The sequence below is a fragment of the Musa acuminata genome, chromosome BXJ3-9, assembly GCF_036884655.1.
Source record: "Musa acuminata AAA Group cultivar baxijiao chromosome BXJ3-9, Cavendish_Baxijiao_AAA, whole genome shotgun sequence".
Lineage (NCBI taxonomy): Eukaryota > Viridiplantae > Streptophyta > Magnoliopsida > Zingiberales > Musaceae > Musa > Musa acuminata.
Genome location: NC_088357.1, coordinates 39,242,947 through 39,270,106, shown reverse-complemented (window position 1 = coordinate 39,270,106; position 27,160 = coordinate 39,242,947). Strand labels below are relative to the sequence as shown.

Below are 27,160 nucleotides of genomic sequence, written 5' to 3'. Positions count from 1 at the left end.
GTAGATTAGCAATTCAAGTCCGATACCACCACTAGAGGATAAGGACAAATCTTATCATATTTTGCTAAGTTGGGAGATCCTTCTCATGAAGTCTGTGTTAGCAACAGCCCTCTAATTCAAGCTAAGCCAGGCTGCTTAAACCGAGTCAGAGACACATGCACGTAAGGCAGCCATATCCACCACAGCTCGTCATCCATGACGACGATACTACGAACGGAAATCCGTTGAATTGCTCGCTGAAGCTCCCCGTCAATCTCTTCTTACTACAAAAATCCACCATGGTTTCCACCCTCCTTCCCAACTCCTCCCTTCTCTTCCATCTGCTTCTCCTCTATGCCCCCCTGAGCTCTTCCACGTCTCCCTCTCTCTCTTGTACAAACGATGATCTTGATTGATTATTCTTCTTTTTTGTTTTACTTTTGTGTTCTTTCTGTCGTTTTAGATTCTTGAATCGTTATCGTAATGATCGTCTTTCTCTTACAGCAACTCCGATGACGCTAATGATCGTTTGTTTTCTTTACTGTGATGCTAGTGTTTGTCTTAACTATTGTTGACTTACATCAATACTAAACCTCCCTCAAACTACAATTTCAATCAGTACGAGTTGTAGTAGTGCATGAGCTTACATACAAAATCTGATGAGCTGAAGTATTTCTACTTCCACAGGGAAGGGATGTTAGATCACTAGCTGCTGTTGCTGCTCAATTGCTGCATAATTGAGCAGTGTTGCGTCGTACTTGATCGGAGTTACAGAGGAGGAAGAAGATGGGGTTTTGGTCATTGTTCCTGGTGGCATCCGAGCCAATCGTGCAGGTCCTCCTCATAGGCCTGCTCGGGGCTTATCTTGCGTCTGGCTACAGTAATGTGCTGATTCCCAGTGCTCGCCGAGACATGAACACGGTAAATTGACATGTTCGGGTCATTCTAATTCCTTCACATCTGTTCAGAATGGTTTCCTTGATCCATTAATTTCATGTTTCGCCAGGTTGTCTTTTCTGTCTTCACCCCATCTCTAATGTTTGCCAGTCTAGCAAAGACTGTCACGTTCGAAGAAATCATATCTTGGTAGGTTGTGGTTCATCAAATAAGTGTGAATTCAGTAATGATTAGTAGTGCTCACCAACCGGTTGACTAAATTTCAAGTGATTAAATCAACGTCTTCTGAAGGTGGTTTATGCCGATTAATATTGGGATCACCTTCCTAGTCGGAGGAGTCCTCGGATGGATTGTGGTGAAGATCTTAGGGCCTCCACGGCATCTCGAGGGCCTTGTGATAGCTACTTCTTCTGCAGGTAAATCATCCATATCAAGGATTTGCAAATGCACATATGTGCTTCAGGACTTGGGTTTGATCAGCTATGATACTGTCTCACTGCAGGTAACCTGGGCAATCTGCTCTTGATAATAATCCCTGCGGTTTGTGAAGAGAATGGCAATCCCTTTGGTGACCAGGAGATTTGCAGTGCCCGTGGACTTTCCTATGTTTCTTTCTCCATGGCGGTAAATTATATACTTTCAGAGGCATTTCTGCTTCATTTCAAACGAAGTGATGTGATTCTTTTTCCTGCAGCTTGGAGGATTCTACATTTGGACATATGCCTACAGTCTCATAAGGAATGATGGTCAAACATATCATGGGAGCCAATCACAAAGCAATGGATCCATAGAGGCAGACAGAAATGGTTCATGTATTAATGAGGGAGCTAATCTTGTCGAGGAAGATGATCAAGAGTTGTCTACCAATCAGGAGAACATACTACTTTCCATAGAAGTGGCAGAAAACCAAATTGTAAGTCAGTCACAATCACAATGTCCAAATAATTAGAAACATCATTAGAAACCTTAGTTTGATTCTCTCTTGGCCTTTTTGTCTTTTGATGAAAACACAAGAACCTTCAAAGCCTGACAAGGAAGAAAAGGAATCAGACAAACTCATTTATACTTACAGGGAAAAGCTTGATTGTGTTATCATTCAGGAACTACCACTACTATCCAGTGGAAATCTACAAGGTAAAAGAGTGAGCATCTGGCACAAAATGAAAGAAACTCTCCACAAGATTGTTGATGAGTTGTTGGCTCCACCAACCATCGGCGCAGTAATGTTCTCATGAATAACTTCTTCTTGCACTAGTCCATTGTACAGGATTTGATTTCTAACATCTCTTGGTTTGTTCCAGATCGCAGGATTTGTTGTTGGAGCAATACCATGGTTGAAGTCTCTATTTGTAGGGGCAACTGCACCACTGAGAGTGTTTCAAGACTCCATCAAATTATTAGGGTGACTGCAATCTACTTTGTTATGCCTGCTATTCTATTAATGAATCCTCTGCATGGATAGAAGTTACTGATACAGTCATTTTTGACTGATGCAGTGAAGGCACAGTGCCCTGCATTACCCTCATTCTTGGTGGAAACTTGACACAAGGTAAAGTTCAACTTTGGTGTGATCTTGGCAGGTGATAATTGCTTGCCAATCCTTAAAAGCCTCTGAAACTCGCGCAGGATTACGCAAATCACAAATCAAGCCTGTGGTGGTCTTTGCAATTTTGTGCATTCGGTTTGCGATACTTCCTGCATTTGGGATTGCTGTGGTAAAAGCAGCCTACGAATTAGGATTCGTGCCATACGATCCATTGTACCGATACGTGCTGATGATACAGTTTACTGTCCCGCCTGCCATGAATATAGGTAAATTTTCCTTCTTTCTTCCCACATAACGGGGCACCGAACACGAAGAACTGGACTGTTTTAACATTGGATCTGTCATTTGGATTGCTGCTGTTAAACAAAATGTTGGTGTCACACAGATTTGATGTGCCATTTTGATCTCAATGCAGGTACGATGGCTCAATTGTTTGATGTTGGTCAAGAGGAGTGCTCTGTCATCTTGATGTGGACTTATGTGGTCGCCGCCATCGCACTTACCATTTGGTCCACTATCTTCATGTGGATCTTATCTTAGAATTCTCATAAAAATCATGTGTAACGTAGGTAGTTTGTTTAAGCTGAGGTTAGCCGCTTTTCTCTGTTAAAGCTTCATTCATTAGTTATACACGGTAAGAAATTGACATGTTCAGCAACAAATGAAAGGCATCTCACGATGACTGCATAGTTCTTATGTTTACTTGTGAATTTCTCATTTTTAACATGGCAAAACATTTTGGTTTATTGTTGAATGGAGGGATGCGAAACCTTAAGGTCAAAGGATGGGCACAATGCAGTTTCCGTTGACAAAATGGTTGTATTGCAAACAGAAGAAGAGAGGACATATGAGAGATGAAAATAGATTTTCCATATAACTAACTGCACAGCGACTATGCTCATCCCTGTTGAGGTTCCCCCCATCAATTAATTCCACTTCTCCACCTTTTTTTTTTTTCTCTTTTTCCATAGATAAAAAATAACTAAATTGATCATTGCCAGATTTGTGTGTTAAAATTAATATTCTAGAGGGGGTCTTGAAACAATGATAAGGTTACACATTTGCACCTATCAAGGTTCAGACTCATGAAAATAATTTGTTCATATTTAGGGTGGAACTTGAAACAAATAATCTCTCTATATTTGAAGGTAGCACTGGCGAGAGCCTCGCACATTAGGCATGTCTTTTTCTTTCACATTTTCAACCTTCATATACAAGAATAAACTCACAATAACCCTTGGACAGATTCCCATCTCACCAACTCACCCTTCACACGATTTATTTGCCCGAGAAAGTAGCAATTAGTTCCCGTTCGACAGGGAAAATACATAGTAGAAACAACTATAGCACCATTTAAAGGCCATTTGGGCAATAACACACAACGACTGCATTGCAAACTTTTCCCGAATGCTGAAGCTAACTGACTCTGGAACTATGGTCATTTTAGGAAGCCATTAAATCATCTTCAGGTTGAATCAGAAAACATATGCTCAAGTTTACAGGTCACATGACATTTGTTCTCCAACTCCGTCAAGCAGCAGGTGACTGAATTATGCAGGTGGTATTCTGCAATAACAAGTGAACAATAAATCAATATCAACTTGCATTTTAATAAAAACAAAAAAACACACGTAAAAACACTCAACCAATAGATAACAAGGAAATGTATGAATGTCCAACCATTATAGGTTCTGAATACTCTTGGGTTGAAGATATAAGATCAGTGTCACATTTTGTACATCCAAACTATGGTGCACCCTGTTTTCTCTCGGGTCATTGTTCTCTAGATTAGATGTTCCAGATCATCATGGGAATAACTCGGCCACAACCATGCAAATGTATATGCAAAAGGAGAAATGTGTTGTTTTACATTATAAGATAAGTTGCCTGCATCCAAACTTTTTAACTAATAATTTCTGCTATAACTACCTCGAGATTTAGCCCTCTCATCATTACCTACATAATGAAACCAATGAATGAGAAATTTATTCAGTCAAAGTTTGAACTCCACATATTTGTTCTAAGCTTAATTTTGCATAGAAATAAACTGTCCTTTGGAAACTGAAATAATTGTTTCCTGCCTAATCATTAGCAATAAAGCACAAACCTAGAACATGACTTCCCACATTTGTTGCATTTGAGGAGGGTCAATGTACTTTTCCTTACTCCTAGAGGTAGAAAGACTTTTTTGTGACTTGAACCCCATCACCCATGTTGCAAAGGAACAGTCTTACTGTTGACTCACCCTAGCTAAAATATTGAAATACATCATTCCTACCTAGTCTCCCATCAACAATATATTAGTATATAAAACAGAAACTCACCTGCTATGCTCATGTATTTGGTTAAAGCAAAAGACACTGGTTGTTCCTTTGAAAGCATTAAGCATTACAAGACTGTAGAATGTCCAATTCTGTATAAAAGAAATGACAAAGTTATCATATTAAAATCATATACACAAACAAAAACAAAATAAACCTATTATCAATGCATTTTACCTCTGAAAAGGAAGTTAGTTGCCTTTTCTCTGGAGAAGTTAAACAATGAGAGAATTTGTAGTATTGACTACAAACATGAGTAAACTGGCCATACCCTGATGAAACTAACAAGCTAATCTTGATATTTGTTACTCACGGTTAAAGAGGAACACAGGGTGTTGCTTAAATCCAACTTATTTTCATAGCATCCAAATTCCCGTTGGCTTCTATTTTTGTCACCTTTTAACAATTCAAGCTTCCGGGTAAACTTTCCAAGAAAGGTCTTCATTTCAACTTCAGATCAGCCCAAGTTGCATGAAATTTTTGACACAATGTCAGGTGATATATCTCAAAACTATGCCAAATTGGTAGACAACGAAAAAGTGGCCATCAAATCAAGCCAGGTTTATCAATTAAAACTGACAGGAAAAACCTGTGTCTGCTTGTGCTGTGAGTTACTACTGCTTAGAAAATATACCAATCAGTACTTAGCATTTTTAATTTCAGGACACAAACAAATTAAAGCCTTCCTAGCATCATCTGAAGTTCAAAATTCAGTTTCCTTCATAACTGAACTAAAAATTCTGTGCTATCTTCTCATACTTGTCAGTCTAACTCAGAACACGGCTTGAGCTTCTCCAACCTTTATTACTCCCAATGGAACGGAGGGGTGTCCTGCAGATATCAAGTGGTCTGTTAAAGTTTGAAGAAGACAGTATATGTCACTTGAATTTTCATGTCTCATATCTTCAACTAAAAACTCATTAATGTTTCCATTGATCTCAATTGAACTAATTGCCCTACATTTTTTTATCTGACTCTTTTTCATATGTTCTCTAATCTTCTTCATATCTTCCCACCTGTGTCTCTCACTGTACATATTGGAAACTAAAACATATAATCCCCCACTATCTGACTCCAGTTCCAATAACTGTTTCATGACTTCCTCTCCGGTCTTCATGTTCCCATGGATCCTGCAAGCCCCAAGTAAAGCACCCCATATGACAATATCAGGCTTCATTGGCATGCTTCTTATCAGTTCAACTGCTTGCTCTATTTGCCCTCCTCGTCCTAGAAGATCAACCATGCAAGCATAATGTTCAATTTCATATGGAACTTTATAATCAATACTCATAGCTTCAAAATAGTACTTGCCAACTTCCAGCAAACCACCATGACTACATGCGCACAACAATCGTGTAAAAGTGATGGTGTCAGGGGAGAAGCCCTCACATATCATCTGCCTAAAGAGTTCAATGGCATCAAATGCACACCCATGCATAGCGAAGGCCCCAATTATCACATTCCATGACACAACAGTTTTTTCAGGCATCACCCTGAAGATGTCCAAGGCAATATCAACAGAACCACATTTTGCATACATATCAACCAGGGAATTAAACAATGTGACACTAGGCTTTGTGATACGTTCTGTTATGTCCTCGTGGATTTCCTTTCCAGTGACCAAGTCACCAGTTTGACTACAAGCTGAAAGTACGGCTACCAAAGTCACCTCATCCGGTATCACCCTTGAAGATTGCATGTGGGTGTATAGGTCTAAACCTTCACGGAATAAGCCATGTTGAACATAACAAGAGATCATAGCATTCCAAGAGACCACATTCCTCTCCGGCATCCGGTCAAACCAACTTCTAGCAACATCAAGTAGCCCATGCTTTGCAAAAGCACAGACCATGGATGTCCATGAAACCACATTCCTCAAGGCCATTCTGTTGAAGCATTTTTGTGCTACAAATAATTCCCCACATTTCCCATACATATCTAACAATGCATTTGCAGCAATTAAATCAACACTAACCCCTGTAATGACAATGTAGTGGTGTGCGACTCTGCCCAAGCCAAGATTTCCGGTTTGTGCACAAGCAGAAAGGAGGCTAACCAGAGTGAATCCATCAGACTCCACATTTGAATTCCTCATCGCCCTGAACATATTGAAAGCTTCCACGCAATCACCAGCCTGAGCATACCCACTGATTATCGAGTTCCATGAAACAACATTCCTGTTAGGAATCTCATCGAACACCTTACGAGCCAGCCCGATAAACCCACAAGAAGAGTAAGCACTCAGGAGCGCGTTTGCAACGAAGACCTGCGACTCAAATCCCAGCTTGAAGATCAAAGCATGAACCAACGACGCCTCTGTCGAAGCCAACTCGGAAGCGCACGATTTGAGCACAAAGGGCAGAGTGAACTGATTGGGCAGGAGGCCACATCGCAGCATACGGCAGTGGAGGACGAGTGCCTCTCGGGGATCACGGCTGTAAGAGTAGCCTCTGATCAAGCTGTTCCACATGAAGGCATTGGGACGGGGGACGAGATCGAAGACCCTGCGGCCGTAACGGAGGTCGCCACCATCGGAGACGCAGCAGAAGGCGATGAGCTTGCCGAGGGTGGGGGCATCGGAGAGCAGGTCATTGGTGATGAGCTGACCGTGAAGCTGCTTGAGCCGCTTCATGGAAGAGCATCTTTGAAGGAGGGAGAGGATGGTTTGGTCGGCGGGGCGTTTGGGTCTGGGGAGGGACGACACTTGGTGGCGGCTTGGATGGAAGACGAAGAAGATGGCGGGTGTAGCGCGACGACTCACCGCGGCGGCCTTGAACATACTCTACCCGTCGCAAATCGATCGATCGATCGATCGATACAAGCAACGTTTCGACTTAACGGAATAGCATTGACAGTCACGTGCATTTCACGTAATGTGTACAAACTAAAATAAGACTCCTATTTAACCCAATCGACGCTAATAATTAAATCGAACGTAAACAGTTTTTTACTAAATTGAACCATTTACGGTGTTGATTCTAATGTTTTTAAATGATTTAAAATTATTAAATTTCACATTTATTAATGAAAAACCTTGCAAATATCTATCGATAATGATTTTGAAACTCCAATCAATATTAATATTATATATTTGTCTTAATTAATAAGATCGACTTGTTAGAACTCTTGTAGATTCTAAACTTGGGTTGATCTCTTTAGAGGATCAGCCTCCTTGGAACTCTATAGGGGTTTCTTCATCCAAGTCGCTGCTCAAAGGCTGCAGAAAAGATTCATCTATTGCTTATAAAAAGAGGAATACATAACTATTTATAAGGCTTCTAAACCTTAACTCATAATAGGACTCCTACTCAAGACTCCTACTTCTAACCAACTCCTAATAGGACTCATACTCAAGACTCCTATTCCTTTACAACTCCTTATTCTTCTGTAAGAAACAACCTCCTAACCCTAGCCGGCCTCTTCACCTCTTTAATAGGGGTCGGCTTAGGTAGGTTTTACATGAATATCTCTCTCAATTAGGACTCTCATAGCTAGAGTCCTAACAGACTCGCCCTCTTCAAATCAGCCTTGTCCTCGAGGCTGACGATTCATGAATTTTGGGAATTTGATCTTCAAGTCGTCATAGTTCTCCCAAGTGGCATCTTCTGTTGGTAGGTTCACCCACTGTATTAGCACTTTAGTAGTGGGTCGTCGTCGTCGAGTCACGATCCGTCGATCAATAATGGTACTTGGTTGGGTCTGGAGTTCTCCTTGGATAGTCATATTTTGCGGGTGGCTTTGTGCTATCTCCAAGCACCTATTTACAACTTCTGTCTGGCCGTCGATTTGTGGGTGATATGTCATACTCCTTTTCAATTTAGTACCCTACATATAGAATAACTTTGTCCAAAATCTACTCGTGAAGATGCAAGTAGAATTTATCATAAGCACAATGCGTCCCTTATATTGTAATTTTTTTAGTTCCAATTGTAATGAGCCACGGAGCTTCGTGCTTCCTCCAAATTTTTTATAATCTTACTAGTCTCTGATCTTCCTGCCATTCCATCTTAATATCCTCAAGGAAGTCACTGGTCGGAAGTGAAACGACCGAAACTTCAGCTTGCTAGGGTAGCTACGAAAGCACATTTACAAGAATATTCTCTTTTCCCTTTTTGTAAGTTATTTCATAATCAAATCCAAGAAGTTTTGTTACCCATTTTTGCTGCTCAGGGGATGATATCTTTCGCTCCAAAAAGTACTTGAGGCTTTTATGGTCGGTTTTAATTTGAAATCGTCGACCAATCAAGTAGGGTCTCCACCTCGTTGCTGCGCGCATAATGGCGAGCATCTCCTTATCATATATTGACTTATTTTGATGAGAGGGAGATAATGTCTTGCTAGTGTATGCAAGTGGTCGACCATCTTGCATTAGAATGGCTCCAATTCCGACTCCAAATGCGTCGGCCTCAATAATGAAGGGTCGGTTGAAATCTGGTAATGTTAGCACCGGCATCGTCGTCATGGCTGTCTTAAGTTTGTCGAAGGAAGCGGAGGCTCTATCCAACCATTGGAAGACATCTTTTTCCAGTAAGGAAGTAAGTGGTGCATTGATCTTTCCATAGTTTTTCATGAACTTGTGGTAGTAGCCTGTTAAACCCAGAAAGCCATATAGCAATTTTATGTTTCTCGGGGTCAGCCAGTTTTGCATTGCTCCAATTTTGAAGGGGTCCACTGCCACACCTTCCTCTGATATGATATTCCTAAGATATTTCACCTTCTGTTGAAGAAAGCAAAAATTCTTAGTGGTTGTTGTGTGTTCAAAAGGTGGTTTTCGGTATGTCTTCTTCGCACACTCGTATTTGATAATACCCGGATCAAAGGTCCAACTTTGTGAAGATTTGTGCTCCCTTTCATCTAGCAATTCATCTACTATTGGAATAAGGTATTTATCCTTGATGGTTATGCTATTGAGAGATCGGTAATCAACACATATTCGCCTTGTTCCATCCTTCTTGCGTACAAGTAGCACTGGTGAAGAGTAGAGGTTGCAACTTGGCCAAATAACTCATGTTTCAAGCATCTCTTTTACAATCCTTTCTATTTCATCCTTCTGGAGATGTAGATACTGATATGGCCGAGTATTTGCTGGAGGTTTGCCTGAAAGAATCATTATATAATGATCATGCCGACGGGTAAGAGGTAGGTTGTGCGGTTCGTCAAATATATCTGAAAATTCAGCAAGCAAAGGAAGTAGATTTAGATCTTCAAATTCTATTGGCTCTCCCTTAGTTTGCTACTCAAGTTATACTAAAAAGCCGCTGTATGCTTTATGCAAAACCTTCTCCATTTGTTGTGTGCAAATCGTCGTTACGTCGCCCCTACGTTTCCCGTTCAGTATCACATGTTTCTCCTTACTGTAAAATTTCATAATTAGTTGCATAAAATTCCAAGAAATATCACCTAATGTCATCAACCATTTAATTCTGAGCATGGCCTCATGATCATCAAGAGGGAGAAGGAAGAAATATGCAATTATCTCTTGGTAAAGCCTTATGATCAGCAATAGTTTCACTTGCGGGCGCCTACGATCATACTTCAAAATCCATCCATCGGCAACCTTAACGTCAAACCTACTGCAATTCTCGATAGGTAAGGCCATCTGGATAGTAACCTTACTGTTTAGAAAGTTATTAGTATTGCCCGTGTCGATGAGAATAGTGATCGGTTGTTGTTTGAGAAGGCCTCCAACTTTCATCGTTTGCGGGTTTAAGTAGCCGGCTAATGCATGTACCGTAACTTCGATCGGTTGTGGCTCTTCTTCTACATCTTCTTCTTCATGTTCAAGGCTCTTTTCTGAATGTTCAATGACCTATTCTTCTATTGGTTCAATCATAAGAAGTCTCCCTTTACTACAGTGATGCTCACGGCTCCACGGCTTGTCACAATACCAACATAACCCCTTTATATATCGCTCCCGAAGCTCTTCTCTTGTTAACCACTTTGGTATAGGGACTTAGTCGACAGTAGGGGGGGCTGAGGGCTTCAATATTACTAGTTGAGGAGCGACCATAGTCCTCTGAGCTTCATAGTTCAATTGCTCCTCTTGATGTCGTACGAAAGAGATGGCTGCCATATGCGTATACGGTTGTCGCGCTTTAACTTCTCCTCGGATCTCCGGCTTCAAACCCTCAATGAAGGTCCTCAATAGCTATTTTTGAGACTAATCATGAGTTTGATTAGATAACCTTTCAAACCTAGTTTGGTACTCTTGAATGGTGGAGGTTTGTCGGATCTTTGCTAGTTGTCCGTCAATATTCTCATAATCAGTTGGTCTGAAGCGGATCAGTAGTCCTTCTTTGAATTGTTGCCATGAAAGGACTCCATAAGTATGTTCAAACCATTCAAACCACTGTATAGCATCCCCTTCAAGATGTATAGCTGTAATTTTCACCATAGATGCATCCGCGGTTTTGTGGTACCGAAAATATCGCTCTGCGCGCAAGATCCAACCAATTGGGTCTCCTTCTTCCCATCTAGGGAAGTCCACTCTCATGCATAGATAGTTGGGGTCGGTCATAGAGCTTCCCCTCTCTTGGAAGTCATATCTTCGGGCTTGGTGCGATTGGGCAAAGCTCTCTCCTTGATGTGATTTCTTCGGGCTTAGTGGTCGGCCCAATCTGAGTTCGGTAAAGAGCATCCAAATCTTATCCTCCATCGTGCCTCGAAGGCTTCGAATTTAGCATTGATTACCTCCTCAGATGCCATAGTATATGCTGCCAAATCTGTGATGTTAAGATCTCTCTTTTGTTGTCGAGTTAAAGACATGTATTGGTTGAGAGAGGTGATGGTCGAAAGGGTTGGTGGATTGGTGGATGTAGGCTACGGTTTAGACTTGTTTTGTGGCTATTTTGGGTGCAGTTTGAGGGTGTAGTTTAGTGGAGTTTTAGGGCTATGGATGAAAGTTTTGGATCTGTGGTAGATGGTAGCAAAGGTTTGATAAAAATCAGTGGAAGTTGCAGCAAGTATGTGCTGTCTTGTAAGAGTAGAATTATCGTCGAAGAAACAACGGTTTCTCGATGTAATTTCCACCAAAAACTAGAGAGAATTGAGAGAATTGATAGCAAAATCATAGTTTATATGACAGCAAGGATGTCTAATTTAATCAAGAAAATTTTGGCAGTATAACAGCAAGAAAATTGGTGCAAGTTGCGATTGCAGAATTCTCATCGAAAAATTTCAGCGGTTTACGATGAAAATTTACAGCAACATAAAATCGTTTTTAGAGATGAATTTCTTAATAAATCAATCTTAGATGGAAGTCAAGATGATCTATGAAGTGTATAAGAAATTTCATTCAAAAAAGATTGTAAATAGATGGGTTAAGGCAACAATATGCGGCTGAAATTTTCTACAGCACAGATTTTTAAGTATAGCAGATTGGACGTAAAAGATCAGTGGTTTATATTGAGAATTTTTTGATAAAACTAAAGGAAAATCCACTGTTAGGAAGTGTCAAAGCTATCATAAAAATTTCGTAGAGATTTGGATAAAAACAATGTAGTATCAAGATCAAACAAGCAATGTTATGCGGCTGAAATTTTACAGTGCAGATTTTCAAGTATAGCAGATTAGACGTAAAATATCAATGGTTTATATTGAGAATTTTTTGACAAAACTAAAGGAAATCTGCTGTTAGGAAATGTCAAAGATGTTATAAAAATTTCGTAGAGATTTGGATAAAAAAAATACAGTAGCAAGATCAAACAGACGGTGCTATACGGTTGGAATTCTGCAATGTATCTTTCGTCATAGAGATGAAAACTTTATGACGAAAAGTTTATGCACCTATACAGGAATAATTTTTTTTAGGATTTTTAAATAAGGATAACTAAACTATAGTAGCAGTAAGGTAGAAAACTAGAACCTGTTACAATTCACGGGGAGATCAAAGGATGATATGTGGTGATGGAGATGATGGCGGAATTTGGCGACGATCTTTTAAGCAATTGTGGGAATTGCTTTAGGCGATTATGGAGGGTTGATGGATGGCTGTGGAAGGGCAGCGAGACGCCAAGAACGTTGCTCTGATATAGGTGTTAGAACCCTTGTAGATTTTAAACTTGGGATTGATCTTTTTAGGGGATCGACCTCCTTGGAACTCTATAGGGGTTCCTCCCTCTAAGTCGCCGCTCAAAGGCTGCAGAAAAGATTCATCTATTGCTTATGAAAGAGAAGGAATACATGACTATTTATAAGGCTTCTAAACCCTAATTCCTAATAGGATTCCTACTTAAGACTCCTACTTCTAACTAACTTTTAATATGTCTCCTACTTAAGACTTCTATTCCTTTACAACTCCTTATTCTTCTCTAAGAAACAACCTCCTAACCCTAATCGATCTCTTCACCTCTTTAATAGGGGTCAACATTGGTAAATTTTACATAAATGTTTCTCTCAATTAGGACTCTCCTAGTTATAGTCCTAACACCCCTTTGAAATTAAATATAGAAAACTTGGATGTTGGGCTCATCTCAACGCCCAACTTGCACGTGAGATGTCAGAGTATTCAAACCAGAAAAAGGAAAAATGAAAAAAAAATTAAATTTGATGATCATAAATAATAGACGCTAATCTTGAAGACACCATAACATCAAGCACAGCAAAGGACGCAAGAAAATGAAGCTGCTTAAAAAACACATATTCCCCAGGCAGGTGGTGGTGTTCGCTTGCGGGTCAGCCTCGATTCACCGAACTATCTCATCGCCGAATCCCTCATCGTCCTTCTCTCGTGTTTGATCCGAGAAACTTCACTGAATGCTTGCAGGCTCCTCGTATTGGGTGCAACCACGTATGACGTCCACAGGACCATTAAGAACAACGAGGAGCCGCCGTCGAGGGAGCAGATCCAAGCTCTTCAAGACTACCTCCACTCCAAACGCCATCCTCCTTCCCATCCTTGAACAAAAACCACCGAACTCACTTTGTTTGTCTGATGTAATGTACGAGTTGGATGATATGTTTCACGAATAAACTTTTATTATGCGCGTAGTAGTTATGTCATTGTTCCGCTCCTCGCAATGTGATACACTGATGGGTATGGGATCTTTCAGAATAGAGACACGCATGGCTCTTGTTCGATGATATGTCTCTATGAAACATGTCCGGGTTACTCGTACTCGATAGTCATTAGTAGTCTCTGAAAAAAATAATAGAAGATAAAAATAATTATTAAAAAAATTTTATTGAAGAAATAAAAATATTTCAATACTGTTGGTCTTATTGGTCTTATTTCACTATTGATTTTATTGAAATTTTATTAAAGAAATGAAAATATTTCAATATGACAATTGGGCCTATTTAGCCCAAATCACTAATTGAAAGAAAGGGTAAAATTAGTGAGGGTAGCGTGCGTGTGTGGGTGCAAGGTGCAGCGAGCGACGACACACAGAGAGAGAAAGTAAGATTTTTGAGTTTTCTGCTTGACGATCGGTGGCCAAACATCGTTAGTTTTGACCCAAATTTTATGTGGAGAATCCTTACAGTAAACTCTACAATTCTAACGGTGTTGATCTACAGTTTACCCTCTCTAAGATACTTTCCTGCTATACCCATTTTGTGAGACCTATAATTCTCTTTTAAGAAGATTCATCATATATGATGATATACTAGAGCCAAGATATATGATCTTGATGTTATTATGATGCTCTAGTTATTCTAGAGAAGATATATTGTAAACCTGTTATTATTACTATTGATAATGGAAGTTTGAGGTGGACTACGGTCCCATGGTTTTTCCCACATTGGGTTTTCCACATAAAAAGATTTGGTCTCACTATATGATTGATTATTTGCTCTATTATTTATACTGTGCTGGTTGATATTTTCATTTGGATATCAAGTTGGTATTTTGATGAGGAACCCATTTTGATACATAAAGAGGGAAAAGAATATTCCACTTTAACAAGTTTTTTCCCAACAAGTGGTATCAGAGCAACAGGTTGTTTGGTGCTAGTTTTTCTAGTGTGATTGAAATGGAACAGTCAGATGGTATGATTAAATTGAACTCATTAAATTATTCCACTTGGAGGCGTCTGATGGAAGATTTGCTCTATTGCACAGATTTGTATAAGCCTATCAAGGTTAAAGATAAACCTTCTACCATGGACGATGAAGAATAGGAAGTTCAATATAGAAAAGTCATTGCCTATATTAGAAGATGGATGGATATAAACTTGCATGAGCATATTTCAGATGAAACCAGAGCTGATGTTGTTTGGCAAAGGTTAGAAAACCTCTTTGCAAAAAAGATAGTAGGAAATAGAATTTCTCTCCTCAGAAGGCTTTTAAATTTAAAGTATAAAGATGGTGGTAACATTGTTGAGCACATAAGCCAATTTTAGAGTCTTGCAAACAGTTGGCTGCTATGAAAATGAATATAGATGATGAGATGCAAGGATTATTACTTCTCAGCTCTTTACCAGAAAGTTGGGAAACATATGTGGTGACTATTTGCAACTCCACGCTAGAGGAGACTCTAACTATAGATATGGTTAATGACAGTTTGCTAAATGAAGATGCTAGAAGGAAAGAACATGGTGAATCTTCTTCTGGGGCATTTGTTATTGAAAAACAAGAAAGACGTGGAAGAAGTCATAGTAGAAATTCACATGGATATAGAGGAAGATCCAAGTCTATAAGAAATATCAAATGTTTTCACTATAACAGACCATGTTACATAAAGAAAGAGTGTAGGTTTTGGAAGTGAGAACATAATAAAATGAAAAAAAATGAGAAAGAAACCAATACAGTTGCTGCTGAAGGTAATATCACTATTGTTTGTGATGAAAGTTGTGTTAGTCTTGTCGCTTAGGACAGTAATTGGGTAATTGACTTTGGTGCTTCATTTCATGTTACTTCTCATGGTGATTTCTTTAGATCTTACACTGTTGATGATTTTGGTAATATCAGAATGGGAAACAATGGTACATCTAAGATTGTGGGTATTAGAGATATTTACTTAGAGACCAATATTGGGAGCAAATTGATACTCAAAGATGTAAGACATGTTCCATATATTCATCTTAACTTAATATCTACAGGTAGACTTGATGATGAGGGCTTTGCACACTATTTTGGTGAAAGCAAATGGAAACTCACTAAAGGTTCTCTGATTGTGGCAAGAGGAAAGAAACTTAACTATTTTTATATCATGGAAGCTAAGCTATACAAAGGAGAGATTAATGTAATTAAAAAAGGTGAAAGTATATATCTTTGGCATAAGAGGCTTGAACATATCAACGGGAATGGACTTCAAACTCTTGCTAGAAAGTAGTTCTTACCAGAGTTGCAAGGTACATCTCTTAAATCTTATGATTATTGCTTAGTTGGAAAAACACATATAGTTGCATTTCATACATATCCATCATCTAGAAGATTAGATGTTATTGATTTAGTTCATACTGATGTTTGTACTATGCAAATTAGAACTCTTTGAGGTGCTCTTTATTTTGTTACTTTTATTGATGACTATTCTAGAAAAGTGTGGGCTTTTGCTTTGAAATCTAAAGACTAGGTACTCGATGTTTTCAAGGAGTTTCATGTCAATGTTGAAAGAGAGACTGGCAAAAAACTAAAGTGTATTCGATCAGATAATGGTGGCGAGTACAGGGGTCCTTTTGAGAATTATTGTAGATTCCATGGTATCAAGCTTGAGAAAACAGTTCCTAAAACTCCTCAACAGAACGGTGTGGCAGAAAGGATGAACAAAACAATTGAAGAAAGGATTAGGTGTTTGCTTTCCCATGCCAAGTTACCAAAGTCATTTTGGGGGAGGCTATGAGAACTACAATTGATCTGATAAATCTTTCTCCATCAGTTCCTTTGAAAGGTGATGTTCCAGAGAGAGTATGAAGAGGAAAAGATATATCTTATAATCACTTAAGAGTCTTTGGGTGTAAAGAATTTGTTCATATTTCCAAAGATGAGAGGTCCAAGCTTGATAGTAAAGCAAAAGTATGTATCTTCTTAGGATATGGTCATGAAGAGTTTGGGTACAGATTATGAGATCTAGTAAACAAGAAGATTATTAGAAGCAGAGATGTTGTGTTTCTTAAAGATCAATTGTTTGATGATGGTGATAATGTTAAGAAGCTAGAAACCTCAGTTTATATTCCTTGGAGTTTGGGTCCAGTTCCTTCACTTGTAGTTCATGATGATCATGGGGGAGATGAACAAGAAGATTGTGGTGAGAATGTAAGTAATGATACTCCTACAGTTGATGATGTTGAACCAACTGAACAAGCACCTCCATCACCAGTTGAGATTCCATTGAGAAGATCCACTAGAGAGCGACAGCCATCTGCCATATATCCTCCACATGAGTATGTTATGCTTACTGACGGGGGAGAGCCAGAAACTTACTAAGAAGCTATTCTTTATGAGCATAAGAATGAGTAGGTTAAAGCCATACAAGAAGAGATGAGATCTTTGCATGAGAACCACACCTATGACTTGGTAAAATTGCCTAAAGAGAAGAAAGCTATCAGAATAAGTAGGTTTACAAATTGAAGACTGAAAACAATAGCTCACAACAAAGATACAAGGCATGACTAGTTGTGAAAGGATTCAGTCAGAAGAAAGGTATTGACTTTGAAGAAATATTTTCTCCAATTGTAAAAATGTCTTATATCCGAGTTGTTCTTGGTTTGGCTGCCCGCTTGAATTTAGAAGTTGAGCAACTTAATGTAAAAACAACATTTCTTCATGGTGACTTAGAAGAAAAATTTACATGGAGCAACCAGAAGGTTTCAAAGTCAAGGGAAAAGAAAATATGGTGTGTAAGCTTAGGAAAAACTTATATGGACTCAAATAGGCACCTAGACAGTGGTATAAGAAGTTTGATTCCTTTATGATAAGCCAAGGGTATGATAGAACCACATCTGATCATTGTGTGTTTATGAAGAAATTTTCAGATGATGATTTTATTATTTTACTACTATATGTTGATGATATGCTGATTGTTGGTCATGATGTTGGAAAAATTGGAAAGCTTAAAAGAGAGCTAAGTAAGTCTTTTGCCATGAAAGACTTGGGATCAGTGAAACAAATACTTGGCATTAAGATTCTTCGTGATAGGAAGAAAAGGAAGATTTGGCTATCTCAGGAGACTTATATTGAAAAGGTTCTTGAAAGATTCAACATGAGTAAAGCCAAAGCAGTTTGTTCTCCATTTGCAAGTCATTTCAAGCTTAGTTCGAAATAATATTCTACAAGTGAGAAAGAAAAAGAAGGAATGTCTAGAGTGCCTTACTCATCTGCAGTAGGCAGTTTGATGTATGCTATGGTTTGTACTAGGCCAGATATAGCTCATGCAGTTGGAGTTATCAACCGATTTCTCTCTAATCCTGGAAAGGAACATTGGGCAACAATGAAATGGATATTAAGATATCTAAAACGTACTTCCAGGTTATGTTTATGTTTTGGTAATAATGAACCTGTGTTAGAAGGGTATATAGATGCAGACATGGCAGGTGATACTGATTCCAAGAAGTCTACTTCGGGGTTCTTGATGACATTTGCAGGGGGAGCAGTCTCTAAGCAGTATAAGTTACAGAAGTGTGTTGCTCTATCAACCACAAAAGCAGAATGCATAGCAATTACTAAAGCATGCAAGGAAGCTTTATGGATGAAAAAGTTTCTATAGGAATTGGGCTTGAAACAGGAAGGATATACTGTTTACTGTGACAGTCAGAGTGCCATTCACCTCTCCAAGAATTCAACATATCATTCTAGATCCAAGCATATTGATGTGAGATATCACTGGATTCATTATGTGCTTGAGATGAAAGAATTACAGTGGGAAAAAGTACATATTAATAAGAATGGATCAGATATGTTGACAAAATATTTGCCTAAGGAGAAGCTTGAAGAATGTAGGCGAAGAGCGGGCTTGGTACAGCCCACCATATGAACCGGAGGGGGAGAATTGTTGGGTCCAGCCCATATGTGGGCTTGGACAATTGGGCCTATTGAGCCCAAATCACTAATTGAAAGAAAGGGTAAAATTAGTGAGGGTAGCGTGCGTGTGTGCAGGTGCAGCGAGCGATGGCGCACAGATCGAAAAGAAGAGAGAGAAAGTAAGATTTCTGAGTTTTCTACTTGACGATCGGTGGCCAAACGTCATCAGTTTTGATCCAAATTTTATGTGGAGAATCCTTACAGTAAACTCTATAATCCTAATGGTGTTGATCTACAGTTTACCCTCTCTAAGGTACTTTCCTGTTATACCCATTTTGTGATACCTATAATTTTCTTTTGAGGAGATTCATCCTATATGATGATCTGCTAGAGCCAAGATATATAATATTGATGTTATTGTGATCCTCTAGTTATTCTAGAAAAGACATATTATAAACTTGTTATCATTACTATTGATAGTGGAAGTTTGAGGTGGATTACGGTCCCGTAGTTTTTCTCACATTGGGTTTTCCATGTTAAAAGATTTGGTCTCACTGTGTGATTGATTATTTGCTCTATTGTTTATGCTGTGCTGGTTGATATTTTTATTTGGATATCAAGTTGGTATTTTGATGAGGAACCCATTCTGATACAAAAAGAGGGAAAAGAATATTATGCTTTAACAAGTTTTTTCCCAACAAATACAATCTGTAAACCATTGAATAGAAGATAAGAGCAACGATCTACTCTTGCCCTACTCACGAAGTCTCTCGCTTGTAAATCATTCTTTGCATCGTTCCAAGATTGGTATCCTTATCAGGAGCACAATCTTGCGGGGGCATGGTGCTCCTGATAAGGATACCAATCTTGGATCGATGCAAAGAATGATTTACAAGCGAGAGACTTCATGAGTAGGATAAGAGCATATCGCTGCTACTATTACGATTGCTGTTGCTGCGAGGGCACAGGCATTCCCTTCGTTCTCATTAAGTCCACCCTTCGTTCTCCTTAAGTTCACCGACTTTTGGCAGATCAGCGAAGGTAGCGAAGGCTACTGTGGTGAGGAAGATGAGGCTTGGCCGTGGAGCTGGCCGAAGACAAGGGCGAAGGTTCGCTTTTTTCACTGCTCTAATGAAGAAAATAATAGAAGATAAGAACAATTATTGAAGAAGCTTTATTGAAGAAATAAAAATGCTTCAATACATTAACATGTTCCCTCTCCTCAACAGAATAGAGGATTTTTCTCACTACGCAGCTTTCAGTCGACACTTGGCGAGCAACTTTCCCTCGTGGTGCTTTGATATTAATAAATTATAAAAAAAATATAACTAATATAATCAGGTGTATATTTTAATTATATTTGCAATATAGATGTTCTATTCTCAGCTTCCACTCGAACAATGGTTCTGTGCTTTAGCACATGGTGAAGTATGTGAGAGTGCAATGTCCATAACATGTACACAAAATATAACAGCAATCTCAATCTTATTTTACTCACAAACCCTGTTTTATTGCGTAAATTAATACACATCCGAAGTACAAATGCAACCACGCCTCTTGTGGCTCCTGCAAATAACGCAGTGATTTATTTGGTCGAAGAAGCATCTCCGGTGGCTTCGGCAGAAGGTATTTTTGATGTCAAGTATTCTGTGATCATCCTGAGATCATGTTGTGTTCACGGATTAAAAGAAGACCCTAAAAGATGTAACAATGCAGAGGTAAGAAGAGAGTTATCAGGAAGAAAACATGGATCGATGTTGCAGTGCTCGATCGTCTCACCTTTGGATTCGCGATTGCGTGCGCCTGCTTCAGGTAAAGGAGTAATGGCTGGTTAGCTATTTATCATGACTTTGTTAAGCAAAAATCTCAGGGAATAATGGAAGTGCTTGCCTTCGTGTTATCTGAGGCGAAGGCCTCGTTAGAGGCTTGGATGATACTGGCACAGCCTCGGATGTGGAATCCACAGCTGGAACTGTCTTCGCCTGCAACGGAATCGATAAGTCATGAAGTACGTCAAAGACGTGGTTTTGATTTCGCCCTGAACTTACCAATTTCCTGAACTGGAGATTGTAGAACAACTTGACGTATCGTTGCTTGGCTTGCTTCTCTTCCTTGTTCAGTTGCCTCCAGAAGCCATAGAACGTTCCCATGTTCAACACCTTGGTGGCGTAGATCTTCCATGTGTAGCTGCCAAAACGAAGCTGCAGTTTGAGGTTTAAGCTCATGATGGCGGCGAAGTCATGCATGCCATCCCACCTACCATTCATTGATGCGTTGGATTCCGGCAGTGGACACCCTGTTCCAGTAGCTGCTGTCCTCCCTGCACTTGGCGAAGAAGTCCGCGATCTTGTTGCTCGACTCGTCGCCGTTGGTTGGATCGATATGGAAGCCAGAGACCCCGTCGACGATGATCTCCGCCGGACCTCCTTGGTTGGTCGCGAAGGTGAGCAGGCCGCAGTTCATTGCCTCTATCACTGTCAGACCAAATGCTTCGTACAGAGCAGGCTGGAAGCATGGAAGAAGTTCATGTACTCGGTCCATGGTCATGGCCGCGATGAGAGTATCGAGGAAGAAAGAAAGAACCTGCACAAAAGCTCCTTTGGTGTCGGCGATGCAGCGGTACAGCTCACCGTTCCTCACGCGATCGTTCTGTGCTGCTATCCAACGCAGCTGGCCTTTTAATTGGTACTTGTCAATCAGGGAATGCATCTTCTTGATCTCGCTGATCTCTTCCCTGTCCTTCGACTTCGAGGGGTCAAGGAAGCCGGCAACGACGACGAGGTTCACGAGCTCTCGTAGCCTACTGTTCTTCCCGTACCACTCCACCAAACCGGTAATGTTCTTCACTGTGTCCAGCCTTGCCATGGAGAAGATGATTGGCTTCCTTTTGTCCGCGAGGAACCCTCTGTTGCCATGAGCAGTGTTTGATTCAGATGTCAGTGACCTTGGAAAGCTGAACTCGTTGCTGTTCGTTAAAGATTAAGGTGAGACAATTACATGTGTTCGTCATTGTCTTGTTTGCTATACAGTAGCTCCTCAATAGCAGGATGAAACGAAGTCAGGCGCCTGTGCTTCTGCGTATGGGGGAAGTAGACGGATTGATCGGCTCCAGGGGAAGCAATGTTGAACTTGGGATCGAAGACGTTGATGCCCGACGCAAACCGGCACAGCCCAGGCATCGTAAACGCATTGTGGCTCTCGTACTGCCCAGGCCTATCCTTGCTGCATTGCCCAAACACTAATTTATGGTAAAGAGCAAGTGAGATTTCAAAGAAGTTGTGCGAGAGCATACCTTCCTGCAATTTCTTGGTATGTGCTTGTGATGATAAAATCACTAGTGTTCATCGAGATCATGTCGGCTGTGAATTGACAGGAAAAGTGGTACTTTGGATCAAGTTCCTTCCATTTGACATCAGAATCCTCATACTTGGTTTTCTCAAGAGCATGTGCTATGGTACCCTGGTTTTATGGTGTTCTTCCATAAGTTTCTTGAAGAACCACAAGGATTCAGACTACTTCGTGTTACATTGTGTTAGGAAGAAGAAGTACAGCTGATACCTGAGTTACTCCAAGTTTGCTTGCCACGAGAGATGCTACCAAGTTGCCATCAGTGTAATTGCCGATGATCAGGTCTGGCTTCCCTTCCAAGATGTCAAGAACTTTGGCGGCTGCATCCTACAGAATTCCACAAAGCAAGTACTCCCCTATCAGAAGAATCCTACTCAAGCTGAAGCTATTGAACTGGAGAGACATACCCGAGCATATCTCTCGAGGTAGGGGTAGATGTCGAATCGAGAAACCCATTGATGCAGCACTCCGGTTTCGGTCCTAAATGGCACTCGCAGGATGTGTGAGTGCTTTGTATTCAGTATTGCCTCGAGTTCTTGGTTGCATTTGGTCCCCCTGGCTTCTGGTATCAATCTCGTTACCTATCATCACCTCTTTTATTGGTTTTGCTTGTTTGTGGACATGGACTTGCATTACATTCATTAAATGGCTGGAAGCCTGGAACAAGAACTCATGGGAATTCATTGACTTACCACAAGAATTCGGGGTGTAATCGTCAAACCTTGCTGCTTGATCCTGAGAAGCAATTCTTCTTCGAAGGCTCTCACCTGATCCAGGATATAGACAACCTGCACCGGAAACGAACCGATGAGAAGCTAGTCTCTGATTCGATGATGGGTTGTGGCATGAGTTCTGCACCTGGCCTCCGGTATCAGGCAAGCCAAGAACATCTGCTTGTCCGAAATAGCCATGCGGCGAGAAGATGACGATGTTAAAGATGGCCGGAACTCTACCAAGAAATTTCTCTATGTTCACAGGATCTGGACATTGAAGAACCTCGGACAGAGAGTTCACAGTCTCCTTCACCCTTTCGGCGGTGTCGCCCCATCCTTTCTCCAGACCCCATTCTTGAAATCTGCAGAACAACTTTGTGTATGTGAATCACACCAACTCTCAAGTTTTCTTTCTTTACACCGTTGTGTGTTTCTTGCAGGTGGGAATCACCTTTGTTCGAATTTTTCGAATGGCATGTTCTTGGGGAGGTTACTGACAAATACTTCGGCCAAGATCAACGCTGACTGGAGTCTGCTCACGGTGTCGAGGAAGCCATTGATCATTAGCTTCTGCAAAAAAAAGCAAAGTGATTAAAGATCTTTGATATGTTCTTCACCATGATTTAGCCTTAATGCTATCTCTTCTTTTGCTCTGGGTTCTTACTTCTCCTCGGTGATTAAGCGCGAGCAGGTAGTCCAACAATGGCTTCGCGTTCTTTGGATTCTCACTTAGTTTCGATGACAAGAATTTAGATATGAATTGCATGCCATTTCCTATCGACGAAGGCAAGGAGAGATGAGGTGTTGACAGATCGAAGGCCCCGAAATCCACCTCCAGTGCATCCTCATCATTTGCCCTGCAAATTTCCATGAACGAATGAACAAGACTGAACTGTAAGTGCAAATGTTTACGTAATTTACACTACCATCTCTCATCATATATTGTTTCCTTAAACTTCAAGAACTCCGAAGCAGTGATTTCATCGACAAATAAATCCTCTGCATTGACTTTAACATATTCCCATATCCCTGGATGTTGTCTAACCGCAAATGCCACAAATGGAGGAAGAACAACTGCTTCCTGCCATTTGAGTTGCAAGTGAGCTTTGTTTGCAGGTATTAATTAACTGAGAAAGGAAGAGCAAGATGGAACTCCTACCTGTGTCCAACAAATAACCAAGCCGAGAAATCCTTCCATGAGCTTGGACTTCTCGACCTTGTCATCCATTGTGCTCTCCAGTTCATCCATCAACTGCTGGTTCTTCATCAGTCTCCTGCCCTTTGAGACGTACCTGATACGTCATTTGGGACATGAAGACATCTCGATTTGTCGATATGCTGCTAATGCTACCAAGAATTAAAAGCATTGATCGAGTAATACCTCGCGAAGCACCGCTTCATCTGGTAGCGGCTCTGTTTGAGTGCTTCAGGCAAGGCATCTGCAATGCTGTCTGATCTCTTGACGGTGCGCCCTGCACCGGCCATGGTGGAAATCTTGGAGCAACAGGAAGAAGGTAGCTGGAGTCGACCTTGAAGACCTACAAAGAAGGCTATGACCTGGCTTTCATCCCCGTTGAAGCTGTCAATTTATATCAGATGATTGCTATCATCTCGATGCTCGACTAACATGGAATCTTTGATTTGATAGCTGGAGACTTAGGCTGGCGGAAGACTGTGATCAGAGGAAGGGATGCTGCTACATTTCTTGGAGGAGTCATCCACATATTCTTCTCAGTTAAGAGCAAGGAAAGCATTCGTGGGAGTTTCTTGTTTGTACTGCAAAGTGAGCAGTTCCATTCCTCCATGTAGCTTGGAGGAGGAGTAAGGTTTCTTGGATCACAGAGGTCTGGAATTTTTGGCCCCTTTATCCTTCTCCTGTTCCCTGGGTTGGGCAACTTTGCTTCCCATTTAGATTTTGGCTGATTCAACATCAGATGTTTGAGGAGTATATGTTAGGTAGCTGATCATTTTGTATCTCAAACAATGGAGTCAGAGGTAATAATCTCTTAGAAGTTGATCAAAGATAAAATCTCTCTTTTTTTCATTCTTTTAAGGGGTAAGCAAATGAAGCTGCCTATAAATTATCCATCAATATCAGGTTCCAACTTATCAATTATCCATCAATATTACCCATCAGTTATCAGGTTCCAACTCATGGTTTTTCCTCCATTGCCATCCTGTTCTTTGGTTTTAATTTGAGAAGAAGCATACATCATTGCTTGGCTTCAGAGTCATGATCTTGAAATCTTCTACGTAAATATTCACCAGTCGAGTACCCTTTTGTTTTTTATGCTGAACAAGTGAAAGTTAGGCCTACTTATGTCTAACTTCACTACCACTTCAACTCAAATCAGGAGATATTTATTGTCAATAGTGCATGGTCTGGAAGCTAAAAGAGTTCGACATTAAAAAAACATCCTTAGAGAAGAGTTTGGGCTAAAAGAAAACAAGTTCAGGTTTGTGAGAGGTGATATGAATGATTCTAACGACAGGTCATGATGTTCTAACTATTTGGAAGTCAGATAGATGATTCATTCCTTCTGACTAACTTGTTCTAATCCTGGAAATACTACAAGGAGAAGTATTTTGAGTGTTAATTTGAGAAGAAAAAGAAAAGAAAGGAGAAAAAAGTGAGCTACTTTCAGAGCAAAAATTAAGAATGATTAAATGGAAAGAGACAACAAATGCAGCTGCATTGGCTATCCAAGGCACAGTTTCTGGTGGCAACTGAGACAAGTTCTGAAGCCCTTTCAGACAAGTATATCCTCTTCTTAGTTTTAATATTGTGGCTGCAACTACATCCTGTTCTCTTCTATTATCTTGTTAATTTTCTAATTAGATTAGCAAGCTCTTCTCCTATCATGCCTCGAGTAGGCTTTTGATGCTGGTATTTTAAAATAAAAACATCTTAATTTTTAATGAAGTTTCCTTGGTCAAGTCAGTAACATGGAGAACTGTTGTTGTTGATGTCTCACAGTCTCATGGTTCTGTATTTTTCGGGATTCCCGAAACATTTTTCTATTTTTATTTTTCCTTCTTGTAGGAGTGAAGTGTGTGGAGAAGAATATCTTGATAACAATAATAACAATAAAGAGAATCAATAATGTAAGATCTACATTGTTTAGTTATAATACTGAAATTTAATTTCACTGAAAGAAGAATTGAATTAGCTTATACTATCATCCATCCAAGTTTAAAATATTGTGGACAGTATAATTTTTTTTTAGATCTATCAAGTAATATAGGTCAATTATCATGTTAGACCGACAACTTTCAAAGGCAAAAAAAGAATTGAATTAGTTTATTCGATCATTAATTTGAGATTAAGCATTTTGGACAGTGAAATTTTAAACTTATGAAGTTTTATAGGTCAATTATCATGTCTGACATCTTTAGCTAAGAAATATGGAGCCAATGAAGCCAAAAGTAAAAAAAAAAGAAATAGTTTATACAATCATCAACTCAGGTTTAAGCATTTTTGGTAGTGTGCTTTCAGATCTATCAAGTTATATAAATCAATTAGACGAAATTATCACATGTTTAGCTAGGAAATAGGAAGCCAATGAAGTGGGAAATAAGAGAAGAATTGAATTGGTTTAAATAAATATCAATCTGAATTTAAACATTTTTGGGTTGTGTAGCTTCAGATCTATCAAGTTATATAGGCCAATTATCAAGTTAGGCGGAATTATGACATCTTTAGCCAGGAAATATGAAGTCAATGAAGTTGAAAGTAAGAGAAGAATTGACATTTTGGATAGCATAATTTTAGATGTATCGATTTACATAGGTCAATCATCATGATAATTTTAACTAAGAAATATAAAGCCAATGAATAGCTCGATCGAAGATGTATATAAGAGTTACCGGAAAAAAAAAGGACAAGGACAAAATGTTGGATTAAAAATCCTCTTGGATGAAGCCAATAAACTTTAAATTCTCAAGCAGACGTTGAATTCATTTGTCATAATGGTTAGAAATGATTTAATGAAACAAGAAATAATCTCCAAGAGATAAATAATGTAGTTGTGGAAGATGCGGAATTTTATACAAAATCGTAATGCTTTGTGTTAGTAATCGTACTCCGAAAGGAATTAATGAATGGATGCACAATCAGTAATTCATTTTTGAACTCTCTAATCATAGACATTAGGACTTCTGCCAAACAATGCTAGGCTATGTGCTACCACATTCACATTCCTCCTAATGGTTCGTATAATGGTTTTTTACAACCGCAAGCGAGTGCCAAGGAAGCAAACTTGCCTTCCGCTTTCTCTCTCTCTCTCTCTCTCTCTCTCTCTCTCTCTCTCTCTCTCTCTCTCTGTGTATTCCACCATCAGCCGCAACCTTGCCATAGCCCGTAGCTACCACGCTTCCAGCTCATCATGAACAAAAGAGTCGATCCCTGCAGAAGCACCAAACACAAACGAACCATCATAATTTAGAATCAGGTCATCATC

The 27,160-nt window shown here is 39.8% G+C and overlaps 3 protein-coding genes and 1 long non-coding RNA gene across 7 annotated transcripts; 2 read left to right on the top strand and 2 right to left on the bottom strand.

Moving 5' to 3' along the window:
• Nucleotides 1-278: 278 nt before the first annotated feature.
• Nucleotides 279-3,148, top strand: LOC135584554 (protein PIN-LIKES 7-like). 2 transcript variants are annotated; one of them, XM_065166137.1, is made up of 11 exons: nucleotides 279-372; nucleotides 667-900; nucleotides 986-1,065; nucleotides 1,168-1,292; nucleotides 1,379-1,500; nucleotides 1,571-1,789; nucleotides 1,977-2,096; nucleotides 2,178-2,278; nucleotides 2,373-2,425; nucleotides 2,503-2,688; nucleotides 2,838-3,148. In XM_065166137.1, the coding sequence occupies exons 2-11, from the start codon at nucleotides 766-768 to the stop codon at nucleotides 2,960-2,962; spliced, it is 1,266 nt and encodes a 421-aa protein (XP_065022209.1). In that variant the 5' UTR covers nucleotides 279-372; nucleotides 667-765; the 3' UTR covers nucleotides 2,963-3,148. The 2 variants fall into 2 exon arrangements, with proteins under 2 accessions (XP_065022209.1, XP_065022208.1); XM_065166136.1 differs by having other exon boundaries at nucleotides 296-900.
• A 392-nt stretch (nucleotides 3,149-3,540) lies between these two features.
• On the bottom strand, nucleotides 3,541-7,555 carry LOC103998570 (pentatricopeptide repeat-containing protein At2g22410, mitochondrial-like). The gene is made up of 3 exons (XM_018818092.2): nucleotides 4,921-7,555; nucleotides 4,747-4,835; nucleotides 3,541-3,988 (listed from the first exon to the last, which is right to left on the bottom strand). The coding sequence occupies exon 1, from the start codon at nucleotides 7,520-7,522 to the stop codon at nucleotides 5,516-5,518; it is 2,007 nt and encodes a 668-aa protein (XP_018673637.2). The 5' UTR covers nucleotides 7,523-7,555; the 3' UTR covers nucleotides 3,541-3,988; nucleotides 4,747-4,835; nucleotides 4,921-5,515.
• A 5,715-nt stretch (nucleotides 7,556-13,270) lies between these two features.
• On the top strand, nucleotides 13,271-13,753 carry LOC135649141 (uncharacterized). Its single transcript, XR_010501166.1, has 2 exons — nucleotides 13,271-13,415; nucleotides 13,508-13,753. It is a non-coding gene; the product is annotated as an uncharacterized LOC135649141 (long non-coding RNA).
• A 6,363-nt stretch (nucleotides 13,754-20,116) lies between these two features.
• LOC135649431 (sucrose synthase 7-like) lies at nucleotides 20,117-24,271 on the bottom strand. Of its 3 annotated transcripts, none has more exons than XM_065167761.1 (17): nucleotides 24,082-24,271; nucleotides 23,860-23,992; nucleotides 23,627-23,781; nucleotides 23,365-23,557; nucleotides 23,152-23,270; nucleotides 22,846-23,062; nucleotides 22,680-22,775; nucleotides 22,395-22,568; nucleotides 22,198-22,314; nucleotides 21,932-22,098; nucleotides 21,637-21,861; nucleotides 21,223-21,544; nucleotides 20,900-21,144; nucleotides 20,688-20,826; nucleotides 20,530-20,621; nucleotides 20,419-20,442; nucleotides 20,117-20,297 (listed from the first exon to the last, which is right to left on the bottom strand). In XM_065167761.1, the coding sequence occupies exons 1-17, from the start codon at nucleotides 24,183-24,185 to the stop codon at nucleotides 20,225-20,227; spliced, it is 2,595 nt and encodes an 864-aa protein (XP_065023833.1). In that variant the 5' UTR covers nucleotides 24,186-24,271; the 3' UTR covers nucleotides 20,117-20,224. The 3 variants fall into 3 exon arrangements, with proteins under 3 accessions (XP_065023833.1, XP_065023834.1, XP_065023835.1); XM_065167762.1 differs by having other exon boundaries at nucleotides 20,192-20,334; nucleotides 24,082-24,270; XM_065167763.1 differs by having other exon boundaries at nucleotides 20,203-20,297; nucleotides 20,386-20,442; nucleotides 24,082-24,270.
• Nucleotides 24,272-27,160: the final 2,889 nt, after the last annotated feature.